Source organism: Panthera onca, chromosome C1, assembly GCF_046562875.1.
Source record: "Panthera onca isolate mPanOnc1 chromosome C1, mPanOnc1 haplotype 2, whole genome shotgun sequence".
NCBI lineage: Eukaryota > Metazoa > Chordata > Mammalia > Carnivora > Felidae > Panthera > Panthera onca.
Genome location: NC_138346.1, coordinates 188,692,315 through 188,712,084, shown reverse-complemented (window position 1 = coordinate 188,712,084; position 19,770 = coordinate 188,692,315). Strand labels below are relative to the sequence as shown.

The 19,770-nt window shown below is 36.1% G+C and overlaps 1 protein-coding gene across 4 annotated transcripts in view; it reads right to left on the bottom strand.

The window, feature by feature from the left end:
* Window positions 1-19,770, bottom strand: part of FOXJ3 (forkhead box J3) — a 147,312-nt gene that overhangs the window by 32,931 nt on the left and 94,611 nt on the right. For 3 of the 4 annotated variants that reach the window (XM_060626158.2, XM_060626159.3, XM_060626157.3), the window contains exon 6: window positions 9,346-9,447. The exons of the other annotated variant lie outside the window; for it this stretch is intronic. In XM_060626158.2, coding sequence (XP_060482141.1) covers window positions 9,346-9,447 — 102 coding nt within the window. The remainder of the gene's footprint in view (window positions 1-9,345; window positions 9,448-19,770) is intronic. 4 annotated transcript variants of the gene reach the window in all.

The window sequence follows — 19,770 nt, the reverse complement described above, 5'->3', positions numbered from 1 at the left end:
TTCACCAAAGAAATCTTTAGGTAAAACTGTTATTCTTTATTTTAATCTGAAGGGTGTGGGCAGCGAAAATACAATGACTATTAATACTTAGGTGTCACTGCCTTGATCTGTGCTAACATTTACATACTACTGCTTCTGCTCCATCAATGAAAATACAAAAATAAAGGAAAAGACAAATAGTATGATAGTATTATTATAAAAATAGTTTTGACCTGATGGAATCCCTAAAAGGGTCTTAGTTACCTAGGTGTCCAAAGACCACAGAACCTGATACAGAACATTACCAGCATTCCAGAAGGCCCACTCAGGTGCTCTCCCATTCACCAGCTAGTCATTATCCATCCCTTTCTCTATCACAGGCACCCACTATACCAACTTCTACCACTATTGACTGGTTTTCCTGTTTTTGAACTAAGTATAAATGGAATCATACAATGTATGCTTTTCTGTCCTTTTATAGTAAAATTAAAGGATTACACAAAGCTTTATTTTCTGTTACACTAATATCTACTCTTAAATCTTTATTACTTCATTACATTTCTTAAAATTCCTTTTCTTTTTCATCCAACTGAGAGTTTTATGGTTTTATCATTTATATTTGTATCTCAGATCCATCTCGAACTGATTTTTGTGAATGGAAAATCTGGTTTCCCTATTGATCCAGCACCGTTCGTTCAAAGACATCACTGAGTTCTGTTCCTTAAGTCTATTTGTGGACTCTTATGCCAATATCACTCTTTCAATTATTGTAGGCTTACTCTTGATATTTGGAAGTATAAATATAAATCCTCTACCATTTATCTTTTTCTTCAACATTTTCTTCAACTACCATTTGCCATTTGGATTCCCATTTACATTTTAAGATCAGTTAGTCATTTTCTATTCCCTTCCCTTCCCCCCCAAAAAACATAGGGGACTTTTGATTGAGATTTTAATCTACAGATCAATTTAGGAAAAACTGACTTTATAATAATCTTCTCAATGAAAATTATACATACATTTATTTATACTTCCTTTGTTTTCTCTGGGTTTTTGATTTTTTATTTTTTTAATTCTTATTTTGTTCTTTCTATAATTTATTTTTCTGAGTCTTTTTTTTATAGTTTTCTGTGTAGAGTTCATCTTCCATTTAATCCTAGGTATTTGATGTTTTTGGAAGCTAACTTAATTGTCATCTTTTTATTTTCTGTCTCATATAGAGAAATGTAATTGATTTCTAAAATCTAATACTGATATCAAGACCTTGTTAATTTATTAGTTCTCAGTTTATCTGTAGATTTTTCTGAATTTTCCATATAAACAATCATGTCACCTATAATAGCTTTGTTTCTGCTTACTCAAAGTTTATTTAATACTTCTTTCCTAACACTTCCATTTCTCCTCTACCTGCCTGAGTACTACTGTTGTCCTATATTTTATTTCTACATGTTATAAACCCAGAACATACTTTTGTTATCTTTAAATAGTTTATTATCGGGGCGCCTGGGTGGCTCAGTCAGTTAAGCCTCTGACTTCAGCTCAGGTCAGGGTCTCCCAGTTCCTGGGTTCAAGCCCCGTGTTGGTGTTGACAGCTCAGTGCCTGGAGCCTGCTTCAGATTCTGTGTCTCCCTCACTCTCTGCCCGTCCCCTGCTCACACTGTCTCTCTCTCAAAAATAAATAAACATAAAACATTTTTTAAAAAATAATAAGAAAAAGTTTGTTATTTTTTAAAGAGATTTAGATTAAAAAGAAAAAGCTTTACTCATGTCGTTACCATTTCTAGTCCTAATTCCTTTCTATAGATCCAGAGTTCCATTAGGAACTTCAATTACACATATATTAGGTTGCTTTAAGTTGTTACCAGTGCTAATACTCTATGTATGTACTTTTTTAAAGTCTTTTCACGTATTTCATTTTGTCTAACTTTTACTGCTATATTTTCAAGGTCAATCATCTTTCTGTCTTATCTGCTATTAATTCCATCAAGTGTATTTTTCAAGTCAGACATAATTTTTATCTCTAAGAAGTTTGATTTGTATTTAAAAAAAATATCTTCCATGTGTCTATACAAATGTTCAACCTATCCTTTAGCTCCTCCATGAATACAGTTATAATAACTGGGCTTTTTCCAACTTTGAGATAGAACATAAAAGTTTAAGGTATACAAGGTGTTCATTTGATACACTTATGTACTCCAAAATAAATACCACTCTTGCATCAACTAACATAATTACCATTTCCGTTTAATGATGAGTATATTTAAGATTTACTCACCTAGCCAGCTTTCATGTACACGTGAATACAATACTGTTAACAATAATCACCACGCTATACAATAGATCCTCCACACTCAATCATCTTATAACTGAAAGTTTGTACCTTTTGACCAACATTTTTCCATTTCTGCCACCCGATAGCCCCCTGGTAACCACCATTTTACTTTGTTTCTAGGAGTTTGGCCTTTTAAGATTCCACATATAAATACAGTATGTATCTTTCACTTGGTATAATGCCCTCAAGGTCTATCTATGTTGTCATAAATGGCAGAACTTGCGTTTCATGGCTAAATAATATTCTATTTTGTGTCCACACACACACACACACACACACACACACACACACACACACAGCTTCATTACCCATTCATCCACTGATAGACACTTCGGTTATTTCTGTATCTTGGCTTACAGTAATTGTCTATGTCCTTTTATACTAATTCTATCACCTGTGTTATTTCTGGGTCAGTTCTGATTAATTTTCACCTCATTATGGGTTGTTTTTTTTACTACTTCTTGCCAGCCTGGTAATTTTTTATTAGATGCCAGACCACTGTGACCTTTACACTGTTAAGTGCTAGACAGTTTTGTATTCTTGTAAATTTTCTTGAGCTTTATTCTGGAACACAGTTAAATTATTTGACAACAGGGACGAAGTCCTGATATATGCTGCAACATGGCTGAACCTTGAAAATGTGTTTAGTGAAAGAAATCAGACATAACAGGTCACATATTTATTATAGGATTCCATTTATACGAAATGTCCAGAATAGGCAAATTCATAGAGTTAGAAAGTAAATTAACAGTTACAGGAAATGGATGGAATAGGGAATGAATGCTAATAAGTACAGGGTTTTCTTTTTGGGTGATGAAAATGTTCTGGAATTAGATGGTTGTTAACAGGAGCACAACCTTGTGAATATACCAAGAACTCCTGAATTATAAACTTTAAAAGGGGAAATTTTATAATGGCCTCTGAATTACATATGAAAAAAATCAAAATCAAATTTAAAAAACTGATTTATCTGAAAATAGACCGATCTTCTTGGGTTTTGCTTTGAAGGTGTGTAGACAGGACCAGAGCAGTGTTTTAGTCTAGGGCTAATTTTATTCCACTATTAAAGCAAACTCCTGAGTACCTTACCTAATGACCTGTGAATTACGAAAACACTTCACTCTTGTGTGAAAGTTACTATGCCTGGCCCTATAGGAATATCAGTAATTATCCACACTAATCCTTTCAGGTGGTTCTTTCCCTTGTCTTCCTTACTCATGCATGCACTGTTAAGTACTCAGCTGAAGACTCAAGGAGACCTTTTGCATATCACTGGAATTCTCCCTTGGTGCAGCTTTCTCTTCTCTGATATGCTGCCCTGCGAACTCTAGCCACCCTGGAGATTCCATGACCTCCTAGATCCACATGCTCTACTCAGGGAGACCTCTGTACCTTGGAAACTTTCTCCAGACAGTAAGCTAGGACAATCATAGGGCTGACCTTATTTGTTCACAATTTCTCAGGGATCATTGTCCTATGGCCCAATCTCTTAAAAACCATTGTTGCACATATTTTGTCTGTTTTTTCAATTGTTTCAGGTAGCAAAGTAAATTTAGACCTTGTTATCCCACCTTGGCTAGAAATTTTATTAATCCTTACAAAGAATCAACTTCTTGCTTGCTGACTTATTTATAACCTTCGTCTTCTTCAGATTTATTTTGATCTTTATCTAGATGCTTAAATCATTAATATTCAATCTTTCTTCTGTTCTAGTACATGCATTTAGGCTAATACTTCAACTGCATTCTACAGGCTTTCATATTTTATGTTTCTTTAAGTATTTTCTAATTTCTATTATGATTCTTTCTTGATCCTGGGTTATTTATAACTATACTGCTTAATCTGCAAACTTTAGGTAATTTTCTAATTATCTATTTGTTATTATTTCCACTTAAATTCCCCTGTGCTGGAAAAGATACACTGTACGATGGTCTTCTGAAATTTGTTGAGACTTCTTTATAGTCTAGCATTCATCAGTATTACATGATCAATTTTGGTAAATATTCCATGTGCACTTAAAAATGTATATTCTGCAATTGTTAAATGCAATATTCTATATATATCAAATGGGTCAAATTCCTAATTTCATGATTCAAATCTTCTCTATCTTTAATGGGATTTGTTTGATTTGTTATGTTTTAATTTTGATCTGCTTCTTCCAGGAGTTATAGAGAGACATAAAATCTTCCTCTGATCAAGGACTTATCTATTTCTCCTTTTAGTTTTGTTGGCTTTAAAAGGCCAACAAATTTAGTATTACTAAAATGATCCTTTTTCATAATAAAGTATCTTTTATTTTCAGTAATGTGTCTTGTCCTTTAAGATATACTTCTTGTAAGTAGCACATAGTTGAATTTTACTTTTTTATCCAGTCTGACAATCTTTGACTTCTAAATGGAATATTTTGTTCATTTACATTTCCCAACACAATTCAATCTGAATACATATTTATTTTCCTATTTCTCTATCTCTTATTTGCTCATTTATTTCTCCTTTTGTGTCTACTTCTGGATTTATTATTTTTCCTTGATTATTTTATATTCTTTTACTCTTCTTGTAGTAAGCAATAATAGGACCAGTATCTGAGTACTATTAGAAATTCAAATTTTCAGGGGTGCTTAGCTGGCTCAGTTGGTAGAACATGTGGCTTCTGATCTCAAGGTTGTGAGTTCCAGGCCCATGTTGGGTATGGAGACTACTTAAATCTTAAAAAAAGAAAAAAAAATTCTAATTTTCAGACCCCAATCCAATGTACTAAATCAGAAATTCTGAGGCTCAGCAACCTCGGTTTTAACAAGTCCTCCTAGTTATTCTGATACATGCTGGTGTGTTAAAATAACCACTGCCCTAAATATCACAACATGCCCTTGACTTCGTACTTTTACCAATTCCCATGTAATGCAAAGGTTTCAACTGTATACACAGCTGGTCCTTAACAACATGGATTTGAACTGCGTGGGTCTACTTATACAGAGAATTTTTTCAATAAACCCAGCACAGTACTAGGGAGTCTGACTGCCTTAGTAGGTAGAGCATGTAACTTTTGATATTGGGGTCATGAGTTCAAACCCCATGTTGGGTGAAGAGTTTGATTTAAAATTAAAAATAAATAGGAGCACCTGAGTGGCTCAGTCAGTTAAGTGTCTGACTTTGGCCCAGGTCATAATCTCATGGTTTGGGAGTTTGAGCCCTGTGTCAGGCTCCGTGCTGACAGTGTGCTGACAGTGCACTGTGCCAGTGAGGAGCCTGCTTGGGATTCTCTCTCTCCCCCCTTCTCTCTGCTCCTTCCCCACTTGTGTGGGCACACATTTGCTCTTTCTCTCTCTCTCTCTAAAAACAAATAAACTTTAAAAAATAAAAATAAAAAATACAAGGGCGCCTGGGTGGCCTAGTCGGTTAAGCGTCCAACTTCAGCTCAGGTCATGAATTTGCGGTCAGTGAGTTCAAGCCCCACGTCGGGCTCTGTGCTGATGGCTCAGAGACTGAAGCCTACCTCAGATTCATTTTTCCCACTCTGTTCCTCCCCAGCTCTCACTCTGTTCCCCCACCCCCAAACATAAATAAAGATTAAAAAAATTAAAAATAAATACAAATAAATACATACATACAATACAGTACTGTAAAAATATTTTTTCTCTCCCTTAAGGTTTTCTTAATAACATTTTCTTTTCTCTAGCTTTCTTGTAAGAATACAGAATATAATGCATATAACATACAAAATATGTATTAATCAACTATTTATGGTATCAGTAAGGCTTCCAGTCAACAGTAGGCTATTAGTTAAGTCAAAAGTTATACACGGATTTTCAATTGTTTGGGGGGCATGGGAGGTGGCATCCCTAAATTTCACATTGTACGAGGGTCAATTATATTTCTTCCTGCCTTACCCTAGTATTGTCATGTATTTTAACTTCTGTAGTATTTTAGACTCAAAGGCATTGTGTTATGTAACAGAAATGTTATTGTTTTAAATACTCAATACACATTCACATTTATCAACATACTCTTTTAGTGTTCTCCATTCTTTCCAGCACAGGATAATTTCCTTCTATCTAAAAAATTAGTTCCCTTTAATTGTTTACTACTGATGTATTAGTAACATATTCTCTCTAATTTTGTTTTTATAAAAATCTATTTATTTAACCTTCATTTTCCACAGAAATTTTAATTGCAGAATTCTGGATTAGTAGGTATTTCCTTTAAGCATGATACAAATTTCATTCTCATGTCTAGCTTTTAGCATTTCTATTCAGAAGTCAGTGCCTGGCTTACTGTTGTTCCTTTGAAGTTGCCTGTTTTGCCTCTGATTTTAAGATTTTTTTAATCTTTGTTTTTTTAGGAGCTTGATTTTCTTTGCCCAATAAGGTTTCTTTTCATTAATCTTTCTTGGGGTTCTCAGAAATTCCTGAATCTGTACTGTGTTATCATCAGTTTAAAAACTTTAAAATATTGTTCCTTCCTTATTCCTTTTTCCTCTGGAAGACTAAAAAGTTTGTTAGACCTTTTCCCACATATCCCATTTATCCCTTAAGTTTTTCTGAATTTTCATTGTTTTTCTTTGTGTTTCATTCTATTTTCTACGAACCTTTCTTCCAGTTCACTATTCTCTCCTCTGGTGTGCCTAATTTACTGCTGAACCCATCTATCAAATTCTTAATTTCAGTTATTATATTTTTCAATTTTAGAGTTTCCTCTTGATTCTTCCATACAGATTCCAATTCTTGGATAAATTTTCTATAATTCGACTATTTTGAACATATTAGTCATAGTTATTTTAAAATCCATATCTAGATCACTTGTAGATATGTTTATGTTGTCTTTCCGTACCCACCCCCTTGTCACTTATTTGGTCCTGTTTCCTGGAATGTCTGAAATTTTTGACTGAAAGTTGAGATCTTATGAAAAACTGCAAAAGCTCAGTATGATGTTATCTTCTTCCAGAAAGGATTTAGTTTTCTTTTGGCAAGTAGAAGAATATTAGCAACCACCCGATAATAATTTGCAGTTGGTCTATTTTGGTTTGCTCTTCCTCTGGAACATAACCCTTCTGAGGTAACTTGAAAGCCTTTTACCATGGCTTCCTCCTCCCTGAAGATCATGAACGACAATTTTTGTCCCTTCCTTCTCTGTGAAACTGCTTAATTCTGAGTAGTGAAAAATCCACTTGTTTTGTCTAGGCCTGAGCCCAAGTACATAAATGAATCAGGAGTTAGCAAATGTCTTAAGTGGATATTACTTGCAAGAAGGTAAACTTACTTCTGAGATCCATGAGGATCTAGTCCTCAAGCCCAGGCTGTTTCGTAGCCCCAAACTCCAGTTTTTGTCTCCCTAACCCAATGGCTGCTTTTGGCTTCTGTTTTCTTTTCAGTCTGTATGTCATGCATTAAGAACTGAGAAATGTCCCAAGGCAAAATTTGTAGGGCTTATCTCAATGTATTTCCCTTTTTTATGGGATCTTCATCCCTGAAGGCCTGGCTTTTCTGTTCTCCAGTGCCTCTTCCCTGTTTTTTATTGGTAGTGGGGGATGGTAGTATTTTATATAGATAGGAAGAAGGATTAATCTAAAACTAGCTACTCCGTTGTATCTAGAAGTCCAAAAACTCCACCTCCTTTGACCTCCATATTATTTCATCATGAAGTCCTAGCATTACTAGTTCCTAATTGTTTCTTAACAGCCATAACTACCTACGTTTAAGCCTCCTACTTGGACTACCACAAAGAACAGTATTGGATATTTCTGATCCTAGCCCATTCTGCTTCACCAGAAATTCTCAAGTCTAGTTGGGCACAATAAGGGATGATTTCTTAAAGTACAGATTTCTGAACCCTATCCATAAGTGTAAAATAAATGATCTGGTAGGCCTGCTATAAAACCTTGTAATTACCACCACCACCACCAAACACTCACACATATGCACCCACACAGACCTCTCCTAAGTGATTCTGATGGAATCATTCCATGGACTGGTTATTTGAGAAAAATCAATACTCTACACCTCAGGTGCCAGTTTACTTTCTAAATTGTAAATGTGATCAGTCACTAAAATTATAAACTGTCTTCTATTGGTTTATTATCTTTGTACAAATAAAAAGATCCTGTGTACACTGTGTCAGTATCGTTATGGGTGTGTGTGTGTGTGCGCACGTGCACGTGTATGTGTTTATGTGTGTGCATGATAAAGTGGAAGAGAAAGAGACAGAAATAAAGTAAGAACAAGTGAAAGCAAGGGAGAGAGGAGATTAGGGTAAAAGCAAGATTTGAAAGTTAGACTGAATGAGAATACAAGCATGAGTGTCAGAAATATATGGCTTCAAGGCGTTCATGGTCTAGGAAGGGAGGAAATGCATGCATAGAACTGAATTACTTCATAAACCTCCCAATACCTTTTAGGATTTTGAGATATGACCTTAACAAATTACCTTGTAAAGATAAGACATGTATTTCCCACTAGGTATCTGACTTGGCATGAAATTTGAATGAGAAGGGAGGGAAGGGGAGGCGAGGGGAGGGGAGGGGAGGGGAGGGGAGGGACAGCAGATTATAACATACTGTATTTCTGGATATGGACCTACAGTTGAATATCATGAAATAGGGTGACCACCATTCCAACGAACTGTATGAGTTTGTCCACATTATTCATTTTCCTGGATTGTGCTGACTGCTTGGGAATCTGACAATCTTTTCTTTTTCAATCACATATTTAGAGGGGTAATCAATGGTTTTTTTTAAACAAACTGATTTGATAAAATGCAAACTCAAAATTTTATCATTGGGAACTGGCAGTGTCAAGGATTTAAATTAATATAGAGCTTCCCAATAAGCATCCTCCAACTTGATCTTCAGAGAAATATTTCCTTCTAATTTGTGCACACCTCAAAACATTGTGGATTCAAGCTTTCAAGCTGCCATGAATAGGTTAGCCAAATTTATATCATCTGTAACCTCACTCATACAGAACTCTATTGTTATTATAAAGGCAAATTAAATGTATTATTCAATCACATTTCAAAAGTGTTTAAAAAAACAGAATTACTTTGTTAGTCACAGTGTTGATTGCCAGAGTTGGAGAGGCACTTCCCGAAATAATACACTCCATTCCCAAAGAATCTGAATCTATGCTATATGGAGTTGAGGCCTAAAATACAAGAACAAAATAAATAATTATTAGCTCATATATCCAGCAACTTTAACACAATTTGAAGATATTTCATCAAATTCTAACATCTGGTTTTGTGCTTTGTTCCTAAAAACATGAACTTAAATCCCTGCTTAAATCTCTTGTACTATATTTTAATATGCTACTGACTTGATATCACAAAGTCCATTGGTATGGCTACTTCTTACCAGCTCTTTTAATTGACTGTAGGATAGTTTAGCAAAAATTCTATAGCAGAGACTGCTAATGGTCCTATAAATATCCATATTCCCCCCTTCTTCCTTTTAGTAATAAAACCCTACAGTTACTGACTTATGGCCTGCCCAGCTAAATACTACCTTTTCCAGCCTCATTTGCAACCATCTGTGTCCATGCGACTAAGGTGTATGTGGCCATATAACTAACATGTGTAAAGAAGATGTGAGCAAGAGTGATGTGTGCAAGTTCTGGATCGTGCCTGTGAAAAAAAAACTGCTTGTCCTCCACTCTTGTCTTTCCCTACTACTGCAGGCTGGGACACAGAGTGGTGGTAATCTTGCTTCATCATAAAGCTAAGGGTAATACCCTGGGGAACACCGAAAATACAAGATTAGAAGGAACACGGACATCTAAATGAATTTGTGGAACACAGCTGGTTATCTGTCTGGTCCAATCTATCTCAAAACTTCTACTTGAAAGAGAAATAAATCTCTCTGATTTAAGGTTCTCAGTTGTTTCATTTTTCTTCCCTTGTTAGTGCAGCTAAACAGCACTGAAGAACATAACTTCATACACATTGCTTATAGAGCTAACATGGGGGGTCAAAATTCTATATTTAGAATTTGGGGTATAAATTGTGATAACTCCTCTTTCTTCCATCAAAATGGTGCTTATGGCTTTGATGAGCACTCAAGGGAGTTCAACTTCAATGCTGGAAGTTAAAGAAAGGGAAGATATAAACAATTTGTGGCTATGATGCTAGTTCTATGTACATTCCTCTTCTGGAAAAAAAAAAAGTGCCACACATGATCTCAACTGAATATGCATTTTTAAAAGATCACACTAAATGAAAAAAGAGAGCAATTTCACTGAGACATATTTCTAAGATTAATCTATTTATCAATTAATTCCTCACCGTGAATTTTTCACCAGATATCCTGTGAAAGTAGGGAATAGGCAGCTTATTGAAATGAACAAAATAAAAGATAAGAATCACCCCCCAGATAATAGTATCTGGCACTTAGGTGCTGGGTACACAATGAGAATGAGGTGAAAGTGGCAAAGGGCTTCAGAAATACAAGTAGAAAGGGGCGCCTGGGTGGCTCAGTCGGGTGAGCATCCAACTCTTGATTTCAGCTTAGGTCATTATCCCAGGGTCGTGGGATACAGTCCAGTGTCAGGCCCCACACTGAGCGTGGAGCCTGCTTAAGATTCTCTCTCCCTCTGTCCCTTTCCCCAACTTGTGCACACTCTCTCTAAAACAGAAAGAAAAAAAAAGAAAAGAAAGCAATACAAGTGGAAGAACTACACAGACAACTGTGTCTATGCCTCAATTTTGGTGCCAACCAATTTAGCTATACCTGAATTAACATTTACTTTGGAACACTGCAAATCTCATGTTCCTCTAACCCAACTTAGTCATCTCCATTTCGACTATAATTCTCACTCCTCCTCACTGGTAGGAAGAGGCAAGCCTGTGTGGTGTGACTGCAAATTACTCAACCTTTATGCTCTTTTATCCATGTATAAAAAAGAGGATTATGTCACTTCCTTTAGAGGTCTGTTAAGAGCATTAATGAAATAACTTGTGCAAAGCTCTTAGCACAGTACCTGAAATGCATGGTAAGGGCTAGCTGTTATGATAACCACGAAAACTTAGCTGTTACTGATGCTGAATATCTATGATACAGAAGGATATTTAATAGTGATTAAGGAGAAAAGAAAGAGCTTTGATATGAGACACTGTTTTCCTACAAAGGCAGATTCATAACTTCAGCTATAATAAATTAGATGGCAAAATTTAAAACTCTTTTAATTATATATTCTTCATGGATACTTCAGTCTGGTTCCATCAAGAGAATAAACAACATTCTCTTTACATGCTTTGATATGCTCAATAGTATGGTATATATTTTTAGTAATAGGCTCAAGGATTCTACATTATTAACAGACAATAAACAGTCTGATTAGTAAAGCCAGTCATCTAGGTATCCCAAAATGTATCCTGATAACTATTATAATGGCAGCCGAAACTCAAATTCTGGACAAAGCAAGTATCAATGAGTCTAATCTAGGAGACAGTAGTCAGCTTGTGAAAGGTCCTTTCTGGAGTTTCCTCTTTCTCCCTGTCAAAATCCTATTCATTCAAATTCTACTTCCAGAATGGTGGTGTGATCTTCCCACAGACCAAGCTTCTGCTGATAACAACTACAAGTTGGGGGCGGTGGAGGAGGGAGGCATGGGACACAGAATGAAAACTAGCTGAGGATTCTGAAAAGTAATTCTATGAGGCAGATGTGGAGACAAGTCAAAACTTGGGAGACACCAGCCTCAGTTTCCTGTTTTCTTGCAGCTTTGCCCCAAGACTGGGCAGTAGATGTGGAACTAAGTAGATGTGGCTGAAGTTATCTTTCTGTCAGAGGGAACTAGGGAAGAGAGCCCAGGTAAACACTGCCAGCTATCAGAGAGAAGACTGAATCCCCTGGGGAGAAAGTCAAAAGAGATGCCCTAGTACTATGTATGAAACACCACAAAAGTTTTCACAAAAGGCTGACTTCTGAACCATGCAAATGCAGACTAAAGCACAGACTTAAAGAATTAAACTGAAATTAGAACCACTGTCCACAGAAGGCTAGAGAGAATTAACAGTTTGAGTCTAACGTGGTTACCTGCCAGCTAAAACAAAAATATCAATATTCTATACAAGATTATAACAGACCTCAGAGTCTATATAACATAACACGGTGTCCAGGATACAATCTAAAATTACTAGACATACAAGCAACAGGAAAATGAAACCCATTCTCAAGAGAAAAGCCTATCTATAAAAGCCTACGACAAGAAGACTGAGCTACTGGAATTATGTGGCAAAGATTTTTAAGAAGCTATTACAATTAAGCTCAATGAGGTAAAGTAAAAACAAAACAAAGCACACATGAATGAAAACATAATAAAGGAAATCTCAGTGGAGAAATTAAAAATATAAAAAGGAACAAAATCAACAAATTTTTCATTTACAAATGAAAAGTACATTATCTGTATTTTTAAAGTCAATGGATAGGCTGAATATTAGAATGGAGATAAAACAGTGAAGAGTCAATGAACTCAAAGGCAGATCAACAAAAATTACCCAATTTAAAGAACAAAAAGAATAAAGACAGGAGAAGAAGAAGAAGAAGAAGAAGAAGAAGAAGAAGAAGAAGAAAAAGAAGAGGAGGAAGAGGAGGAAGAGGAGGAGGAGGGAGAGGAGGAGGAGGAGGGAGAGGAGGAGGAGGAGGAGGGAGAGGAGGAGGAGGGAGAGGAGGAGGAGGGAGAGGAGGAGGAGGAAGAGGAAGAGGAGGAAGAGGAAGAGGAGGAGGAGGAAGAGGTGGAGGAGGAAGAGGAGGAGGAGGAGGAGGAGGAGGAGGAGGAGGAGGAGGAGGAGGAGGAAGATAGATCAGTGCATCAGAAAGCTATGGGATAATCTCAAATGGTTTAATATGTGTCACTAGAGTTCCAGAAGGAGAGGAAAGGGGGGGGGGGGGAGCAGAAAGAATATGAAGAATTGATGACTGAAAACTTCAGAAATTTATTCAAAGACAAATGTACAGACTTGAGAATTTCATAGTGAACCTCCATCAGTGTCAATTAAAAAAAAAATCCCACTTGGATACATCATAATTGAGCTGCTGAAAAATAAAGATAGAAAGCAGCCAAAGAAAGATGGCATCCACATACAGAAGAACACTGATTGGAAATGACTGTATTTCTCATAAAGATGACAGAGGTCATTAGACTGTAAACATCTTTAAAGTACTGAAAGAAAAAAATTTTCAATCTAAACTTGTATATCTAATGAAAATATTCTTTAGGAATGAAGGCAAAAGAAAGACCTTCTCAGAGAATGTAAAACCAGGAGAATTTATTGCCAGGAGACTTGCAATATAAGAAAGTTCACTAAGATGAAGAAAAATTATAGCACAGGAAAACGTGGATCTTGAGGAATGAACTAAATAAAACAAAAGAAATGGTAAACATCTGAGTAAAATATAAGACTGTTTTCCTCTTACGTTTCAAAAATCACATATGATTATTTAAGGCCAAACTTAAAACACTGCCTTGCAAGGCTTCCATGTAATACGTCATACATATTACAACTAGGAGAAATGATGAGGAAAGGGGCAAAAGGGACCCATATGGTTGGAAATTTCTGCATCTTGTATGAAATGGTAAAATACTGGGGTGCCAGGGTGGCTCAGTCACTTAAGTGTCTGACTTCGGCTCAGGTTATGATCTCACAGTTTGTGGGTTCGAGCCCCGCATCGGGCTCTGTGCTGACAGCTCAGAGCCTGGAGCCTGCTTTGTATTCTTTGTCTCCCTCTCTCTCTCTGCCCCTCTCCCACTTCCTTCTCTGACTCTCAAAAACAAATAGATGTTCAAAATATTATTTTTTTAAATGGTAAAATATGAACTGAGTAGACTGAAAAGGTTAGGAATGTATACCAAAATGCCCAAAAATGTACTGAAATACTCAAAAAGGTATAGATAAGTTAAAATAGAATACTAAATATAGCTAAGTAATGTAAGTAACATATAAGTAATCTAAAAGAAGGCAGGAAAGGGGGGAAGAAAGGAACTAAAAATGTAGAGGTCAAACAGAAAACAAAATGTAGACCTAAATCTAACAATATCAATAATTACAAAATGCTAATAATCTAAACCCTCCAATAAAACAAGATCATCAGAGATACTAAAAAAGACTTAGCTAACTGCAGCCTACAAGAGTCACAACTTCATATAGACACAGATGAAAGTAATACATGGAAAAATATATACAATGCAAACAGTAAAAATAAGGGTGAAATAGCTGTATTAATATCAGATAAAATAGACTTTAAGACAGAGTATATCAGACATTTTAAAAACATTTGATAAAAGAATAATTGAAGATATAACACTTATAAATGTAAATGTGACTAATAACAAAGCTTCAAAACATATGAAGTGGAAAACTGACAATTAAAAATCAGTAAGAAAAAGAACACTGGGGTACATTAGCAAATGCCTTGATCTGAGAACATTACACTAAACTGTGTAATACATATTCTTTTCAAGTGCACACAGACATTCACAAAGATATAGGAAATGTTGAGCCACAAAATAAGTCTGAATAAATATGTAAAGACTGAAATGAAAAAAAAAATTATTCTAAAATAATAAGATATCCAGGAAAACCCAACATTTGGAATATTTGGAAATGAACACATCTGTAAGTAATTCATGGGTCAGATAAGGCTCACCAGAGAATTTTTTTAATATTTTGAACTAAATTATAAAAAAGATGCAACATACCAAAATTTGTGAGATGCAGTTAAAGCAGTGCTTAGAGGTAAACCTATGGCTTTACACTCCTATATTACAAGAGGAGGTGCATCAAATGGGTGATGGGCATTGAGGGCACTTGTTGGGATGAGCACTGGGTGTTATATGTAAGTGATGAATCACCTGGTTCTACTCCTGAAGCCAAGACTACACTGTATGTTAACTAACTTGAGAATTAAAAAGAGAGAGTGAGAGGGAGAGGTGGAAGGAGAGGGATGGAAGGAGGGAGGGAGGGAGAGAAATATAATAAACCCCAGGTATTCATGAGGGGAAAAAAAAAAAAAGAATGGAGTGCATTTTTACAGCACAGCCTTTACATGCAGGTTGGTTTTTTCCTAAATATTCTCTACTTTCCAATATAAGTATCATTATTATATTCCTCTTCATACAATGAGACCATTAAAACAAGTGTAAGTTTTTCAGGATACTACCTGGATTACTTTTTGGAATTTATCAGAGGATAATAATGTTGTGAATTATCTTTCTTCTTTCTTGATATTTGAGATTCGTAATGGAAATAGTATAATCTGTAAAACTGCAGAAGAGTAAGCAATTTAGGCTAAGTTAAACCTATAATTATACAGACAATAAATGTTCCACTTTGTGTTGAAAAAAAGAAAGAAAATTTTAATAGTCCTATATCAAATAAATTAAATATCAAAAACAGGGGTGCCTGGGTGGCTCAGTCGGTTGAGCGTCCAACTTCGGCTCAGGTCATGATCTCACAGCTCGTGAGTTTGAGCCCCTCGTCCAGGCTCTGTGCTGACAGCTCGGAGCCTGGAGCCTGCTTCGGATTCTGTGTCTCCCTCTCTCTCTGCCCCTAACCCACTTGCATCCTATCTCTGTCTCTCTCAAAAATAAATAAAAATTAAAAAATAAATAAATACCAAAAACCTCCCCCCAAAAAACCCTGCAGGGCCAGATGGTTCCACTAATGAACTTTCTCAAACATTCAAGGAAGATATACCAATCTACAGAAACTTTTTCAGAAAATAGAGGAAAGAATACTACCAACATAAGGCCAATACAACTCTAACACCAATACCTGACAGACATTACAAAAGAATAAAATTATAAATCCATATCCTTCATGAACATACATGCAAAAATCCTTAACAATAAATACAGCAAACTGAATTCAATAATACATGAAAGGGGTAACATATCACGACTTAGTAGGGTTTGTCCAAAGAATGCAAGGTTTAACATTCAAAATACAACCAATGTAATTCAACATGCTACCAGAATAAAGAAAAGCCGTATGACCATTTCAATAGGTATGAAAGGCATTTGATGAAATTCTTTCTACATCCATTCATGATAAAAACTCTCAGCAAACTAGACTTAACAGAGAACCTCCTCATTCTGATAAAGGGTATCTACAAAAGCCCTACAGCTTATGTTCCACTTAGTGGTGAAATACTGAACACTTTATACTTTTCCCCTAAAAATGGAATTAAGGGAAGGATGCCCACTTTCATCACTTCTATTCAACAATGTAGTGGAGATTCTAGTCACTATAAGGTGGGAAGGGACAGAAGAGCAAGAGGGAGAGGGACAGGAAAACTATTTGCAGATCACATAACTGTTTATATAGAAAATCCCAAGGCACTATAAAACTATTACCAATAACACGATTACAGGATGCAAGGTTAATATATAAAAATTAATTACATTTTTATATACTAGCAGCAAGCAATTGGAAAACTGATTTTAAAATATATAGCTTCCAAAAACAAAATATTCAGTATTAAATCTAACTGGAATTATCACAGTCCCCTACACTGAACTCTAAAAACATTCCTGATAGAAATTAGAGATCTAATTAATGGAAAGATACAACATTTTTGTGACTTGCAATGATCAATATCATTAATATGTCAAATCCCCCCAGATCAGGGCAGCCTGGGAATGAAAACGGAGGAAGGCATAAATTCCAAAGGGGCATGAGAAAACTTTTGGGGGTGACAGCAGTGTTCATTTGATACTGGTGATAACCTCACATGTGAAAACTCCTCAAATTGTAAACTGTATTTGACGAATTGTCAAATCCTACCCATTCGTCCAAATGACCCCTCATGAAACACTTCCTGGTCAAAAATCTCTAACTGGATAGGATTTCTCTGACTTTAAAACTCCCAGGAAATTCTAGTCACACCTATCTCTTGCAGGCAGCATGTAGCTCCTCCCACATAATGTACACTCTGTACATGTTTGTCCACTTGAAATAAATGTTTTTTTCAGTTCTAGGAGTTCGAAGAGTGGGCATGTAGATTACATTCCTTCCTCTGTTCACTTATACCTTTAAATGAATCCCCCCTTATTCAGACTCACGCAGGCACACAAGTGGGCTCTCTGAATCAACAAGACCACTCCATATGACTGAAACTGCGTCACAAAATAACAACAGAATGACAACAATCTGAGATATGCAGCAAATGCAGAATATCCTGCCTAGAAGAATGTCCTCTTTTCTATTTATCCATCTATCTTTCAGTTATCTCCCGATTAAACCTGTAATCACCTTTGAACTGTTAACACACAACTTCAAGAAAAAGTAATGTGTTACGCCCCCATCTTTGTTCCAATAAAAGCTGGCTAATCGCAGAGTAGGTGTTTCTTTGCAGAGTCCAACACGCTTAAGGCAGTGAGTTTATATACTTCTATCTGGCCTTTACTCCTTCAAGTAATTTCCACAGCAGTGCTTGGAAGATTTAAGCAAAACTATCCACAGCAATTTCCTCCTGATTTGCCTGCTTCTAGTGCTGTTCTCTTACAACTTACACTCCACACAGCAGCTACAGTGTTCCTATGAAAATGTAAGTCACATTATTTCACTACTTTGCTTATAGCCTTCCATTCAATGGCTTTCCACACCTCCCTCAAAGTAAAAACAAAGTCTTTATAAAGGCACACAAGGCGCTACACCATCTTTTTCCTGCTCCCACCATTTACTTCTCTGATGTCAGGTCCCACTACTCTTCCCTCCTCACACATGGCCACAGTGACCTCCTTGCTGTTTCTCAAGGTGCCAGGTATGTTTCTCCCTCGGAGCCTTTGCACTCGAGGGATTTCCTGGGCCTACAGAGCTGACAATCCACTTATATTTAAAGAAACCATGACCAGAAAATTAAATATTTAAGTTATAGTACAATTAATTTTAAAACTAGATCTCCTAACTTCCTGGTTAAATTCTATTTCCCCCCAAATCTTGTACTTAATAAAAGTGACACCTCATGACTCTGTAATATGACTTGATTGTGCTCATAATTTTACTATATTCTTAAACAAAAGAACTTTGAATAATTACATGAAGCTAAAACATAACACAGTCCAAACGTTGTTTTTTTCTTGTTTTTGTATTTAGAATTTCTATTTCCTACCACCAGCAGTACCCCATCCTCCTTCCCAGCTTTGAAATGTTCAGAAATTTTACATTCCTAACAGGGGCATTATTTCCTACTTACAATTCTTTCAAAGCACCTTACTTGTGCCAAGCATAAAACAAAAACACTTCACTATCCATAAGCAGCAGTCACATACAACCATTTCAACAACTTCTCTAACAGTACTAAATTTTGTCCACTTATTTTAAAACCCTGAATGAGGCACCTAGGCAAATACTAACCAGTGACCAGGAAGAGTCTCTTTCAATTACAAGAAATCTACTCCAAAAGATGTACCTTCAATCTACCAATTTAACAGTTGTGCCCATACACACCTTGAAGAGACAAAAGATTTTTTAAAGGATTTCCTGGATTGGATTCAATCAATTTCTTAAGTCAAAGGCTATGAACATGCAAGAGCCTGTGAAACAAACAAACAAACAAACAAACAAAGGTGCACACAGATCTGAAAACACACACATACACTCCACTAGTAGAAAAGAAGTAAAGACACATAGTAAACACTGTCAGAACCCAACCACATTCCCCTCGGGTTCCTCTCTACCCTGCTTACTACAAACACCTCTACCTCTCCACCTGAGCATTTTTTTTCCTAACTGGGGAGCATGCTTTGGCTTTGTGCAGGGCAGGCCAGAAGTGCAGAAAAGGTCATGTCCCCGGTAGCATCATCACTCAATGGGGGAAGAGCTGATGGACAGATATCTTAGCTTGTTGTCCACAATTCTAAACCACCTCCCAACGTTTCCCAGTTGGACTGCGCTCTTAAGTGCTCACAGTGGTAACTGACTTGATAATTGCCCTACTTTCCTAGTATCACCCCTCAAACTACCTGCACTCAATTCCTTGTCTACTTGCAGTAGAACTTAAATCATGACAAAGATCTTTTCTCAAAAGGAATGTCTCCTGGAAGAGACAGGAAATCTTCCTTTAATACAATATGCCTCAAATTTTATCTCAGGACCCCTTTGCAACTATTTAAAGTTACTGAGGCTCCCAAAGAGCTCTTATTTATCTGAGTTATATCTATTGATATTTACCTACTAGAAATTTAAACTGAGACAAAACTTATTAATTCATTTACATTGCATGCTAACATAGTTCTGTATGAAAAATACAGTCTCTAAACAAAAAACTAAGTGAGAAGAATGGATTTTAAATTTTTAAACAAACTGCTTTAATGCTCTACTTAATAGAAGACCACTGGATTCTCATATCTGCCTCTGCCTTCAATCTATGGTAAAATCACAGGTCATGTAACCTCTGAAAAATTATGAGTAAAAAAGACAAAGTTCTTTGCCTCAGTATTATGAACAGTTTTCACCTTGTGGGTCCCCTG